Raw genomic sequence first — 3874 nt, forward strand, 5'->3', positions numbered from 1 at the left:
TTATTTTCTTAATTTTAATATCTTTAAAGTTTCACAACCTTTTCCCAAGACTTTCTTGGAGGCACTTTTCACCTCTTTGTTTCTTAGACTATAGATGAGTGGGTTCAACATGGGGATCACCACAGTGTAAAACACAGATGCCATTTGTCTGTGTCCAGGGAGTGGTTTGACTTGGGTTGCAGGTACATAAATATCAGAGTGCCATAAAAAATAGTAACAGCCACCATGTGGGAGCCACAGGTAGAAATGGCCTTGAGTCGCCCCTGGGTAGAGCGGATCCTTAGGATGGTGGTGATGATGAAGAGGTAGGACGTGAGGACAATGGAAGATGAACAGATCATATCAAAACCAGCAAAGGCAAAGATCAGAATTTCCTTCATGCGTGTGTCTGAGCATGACAGAGCCAAGAGAGGAAGGTCATCACAGTAGAAATGGTTAATGACATTGGGGCCACAGTAGGTTAGACGGAAGGTGATGATGGTATGGAACAGGGCAACCAGAAAGCTGTATACATATGGAACTGCCACTAGTTGAATGCAGACTCTCTTTGACATCAGTGTGGAATAATGCAGGGGACTACAGATGGCTACATAGCGATCATAGGCCATGGAAGCTAAGAGGAAACACTCCGTGATCATGAAGGTGAGAAAACAGCCCAGTTGCATTGCACAAGCATAGAAAGCAACAGTATTGTGCTCCACAACAAAGTTCACCATCATCTTTGGTGTGATAGCAGAGGAGTAGCAAAGATCAACAAAGGCCAAGTGACTGAGGAAATAGTACATAGGCGTGTGCAGTCGAGCATCAGTTCTGATCAAGGTAATCAAGCCCAGGTTGCCCAGCACCGTGACCAGATAAATGACCAAGAACACCACAAAGCAGGGGACCTGAAGCTCTGGCCGTTCTGTAATTCCCTTGAGAATGAATTCAGTGACAAAAGTAAGATTCACTTTAGCCATTTAATCTGATGGATTTTGAAGAGTTTGTTGTGAGTTGAAGAATAAAAACGACACCTTCTACAGCCTCTGCCAGTGTTGGGGAGGTGATCATTGGCATCTTCTACCCGTGAGTCACTCCACCTTGTGGGCAAAAGGTAGCTGCAGCTCTCCAATGACATGCCGTTCTTGCTCCAGGGAAAGGAATCTACTACTCTCAGAGTAGTCTTCTTAAGCCTTACTTTGCTTTACAAAGAAGTGGTGCTTCTTTGCTTTATGATGTAGAAAATATAGGAAGATGCTGATGAAAAATTAAATAGTATCTGAAAGAAAGCACTTGAGACAATTAATAGTAATATTCCAGTGTTTCTGGTGCCACCAAGGTTTTGGTGCCCATGTATATGTTACAGGGAATAACTTACTCCGTGTTGGATATATTTCTTTCCTTTAACCTTTGTTTTCTGTGGCATTTGTTCACTGAAAGAACACTGTTCATACATATTGGTCTACTTTGGAAAACCCTGCTCCTCTGCCTGAATGTTAAATCAAAGTGCGTTTGTTCAGGACCCTGTCCACTTGTGGACGGCTACAGGAGGGAAGAAATGATCAAATCCTCTGCCCAAGGCTTGCCATTCTGGGAGATAACTACAAAACTAATGGACTTTTTAATTTACTTCTTCACTTCATCTGGACCCCGATTATATGACTATTTTGAGACATCAGTCTGCTATCTTCTTTTTCTGCTGGCTTTCTGCATAAAGTCAATATCCCTTGCCTCAACACCTAAACTCACAGTTAATTGGCTTGCCTTGCAGTAAGCAGAGTGAGCTTAAATTAGGTAACATATGTAGCAGTTAAAAATACATAACAGATACATGAAAGTACATTTTTATTTCCCTGTTTTTCAATTTTGTGTAAGTCCCCAAAGCTTTAAAATGTAAAAATGATCTAGCATGACTTACTTACTTTTATAAAATAAGTACTTGGTGCTATGTAAGTTAAAAAGTAATTAATCAGATCTATGGGAAACTATCATTTTATTTGCATAGGAATTAAAGAGCCTTAACATTATTTTCCAATTTGAAAATTGACTACATTTTGTAGTTTGTTTCTGAGAGATAACATTAAGTAGTCTGTTAGATAATTTTTTGTATACTATATGTAGATGAACACCTTTTCCCATAAACATGTGTCAGTATATTTCAGGGGCTTAAAATATCCAAAGTACTTACCTTCAGTTGTAAGTGAAGTTTTGTGGAAGCATGTATAGTAGTTCTTGATGAATGCTTCAGAATAATTACTTGTATTTTTAACAGCTCTGGAAAAATAAGACTAGTTTCTCTAAATCCAATGTTAGCCTGTTTGAATTTTATTTTTGATCCTGTCTTTATTTCCCACATAGTGGAACCATGAAATATTAACAAAAAAGGAGCCTCAAGACATTACTGTGTATAACTCCTTCATATTTCAAATTTTGTCTATTAATACTATTATTATTTATCTGTTGAATTTGAGAACTGTCCTTACAGATACTCTACATAGTGCAAAACATGAATTCACCTTTGGTATGGGCTTCCCTTACAGCTCAATTGGTCTACCTGCAATGCAGGAGAACCCAGTTCAATTCCTGGGTCGGGATAATCCACTAGAGAAGGGATAGGCTACCCACTCCAGTATTCTTGGGCTTCTTTTGTGGCTCAGCTGGTAAAAAATCTGCCAGCAATGCAGGAGACTTGGGTTCAATCCCCGGCTTGGAAAGATCCCCTGGAGAGGGGAAAGGTTACCCACTCCAGGATTCTGGCCTGGAGAATTCCATGGACTGTGAAGTCCATTGGGTCCCAAAGAGTTGGACACAACTGAGAGACTTTCACTTTTCATAGTTTGTTACTAACACACTCTGATGAAATTTCTATCCCATCATATCTGAGTAGCAATGGAAAAAACCCAGGCTTAGAGCTATGGTCACAGAGTAGGGACTTCCCTGGTGGCTCAGCAGTAAAGAATATGCCTGCCAGTGCAGGCAATGTAGGTTCAATTCCTATGTTAGGAAGATCCCCTAGAAAAGGAAATGGAAACCCACTCCTGTATTCTTGCCTGGGAAATTCCATGCATAGAGGAGCTTGGTGGGGTACAGTCCACGGGGTTGCAAAGGGTTGGAAATGACTTAGCAACTAAACAGCAACAGCAACACAGAGAGTAGATGGTACAGTGTGGGTGTAACTGGGTTTGTTTGACGGCAGAGCCCATATTCCTAATCCATCAAGCCATGCTGCCCACTGTGTAACAATACTGGCAGATACATCCATTTTGCTCTGGTATGAACCTGATATTTAGAGAAGTCAAACATGAAAACTGTAGTTGAGCCAAATTTCAGGAGATCAAACTTCTAAAAACTTTTCTAAAAGTATTTGAAGTACAAATAGATATCCTGTAGAAAGGACTGAAATGCAGAGTATGAAAGTAAGAAATGAAGTTAAGACGTTAGAAGTATTATGATTCCATTTAATACACAGCTCATAAAGCAGAAAGGTTTCTAGTGGAAAGCTAAGTTCCAGGTGGACGGTTGACTATTCACTCTACAAACTTCACATGACTCACCTGCTCAGCCATGATTCTGGCTCCAAATGTACTCATTCCGAAGTTGTCTGGGTCATTTAATAGTTCCTAGATCCTTCTGAGTCTAAATTTGAACCTCTAGAGATATCTGAAAGATGTAATATCTCCATCTCTGTTTCTCTCAAAGTATGATGAGCTGAACAAATTATACTGGGGATTTGAAAAAAATATATAATTATCTGTATTCCTGAAGGAACTATACTTCAAGTATACCTATCAGACAATTTCCACAGAAGCAAAAGAAGGCTGTATTAAAGACAACAATGTAAAAAGACCATACACTTTCATTCATTTAAATAAGAACTCAAGTTTTGTGAAAGGTT

The 3874-nt window shown here is 39.6% G+C and overlaps 1 protein-coding gene across 1 annotated transcript; it reads right to left on the reverse strand.

Annotated features, from left to right (window-relative positions):
* LOC147358724 (olfactory receptor 8U3-like) lies at window positions 1–959 on the reverse strand. The gene is given in 2 exon segments (XM_086342129.1): window positions 1–146; window positions 149–959. Coding segments are annotated over 2 exon segments (957 nt in total).
* Window positions 960–3874: the final 2915 nt, after the last annotated feature.

This window comes from Bos grunniens, chromosome 15 (assembly GCF_055505025.1).
Source record: "Bos grunniens cultivar Pamir isolate PY7600 chromosome 15, Bosgru_T2T1.0, whole genome shotgun sequence".
In the NCBI taxonomy this organism is placed as follows: Eukaryota; Metazoa; Chordata; class Mammalia; order Artiodactyla; family Bovidae; genus Bos; species Bos grunniens.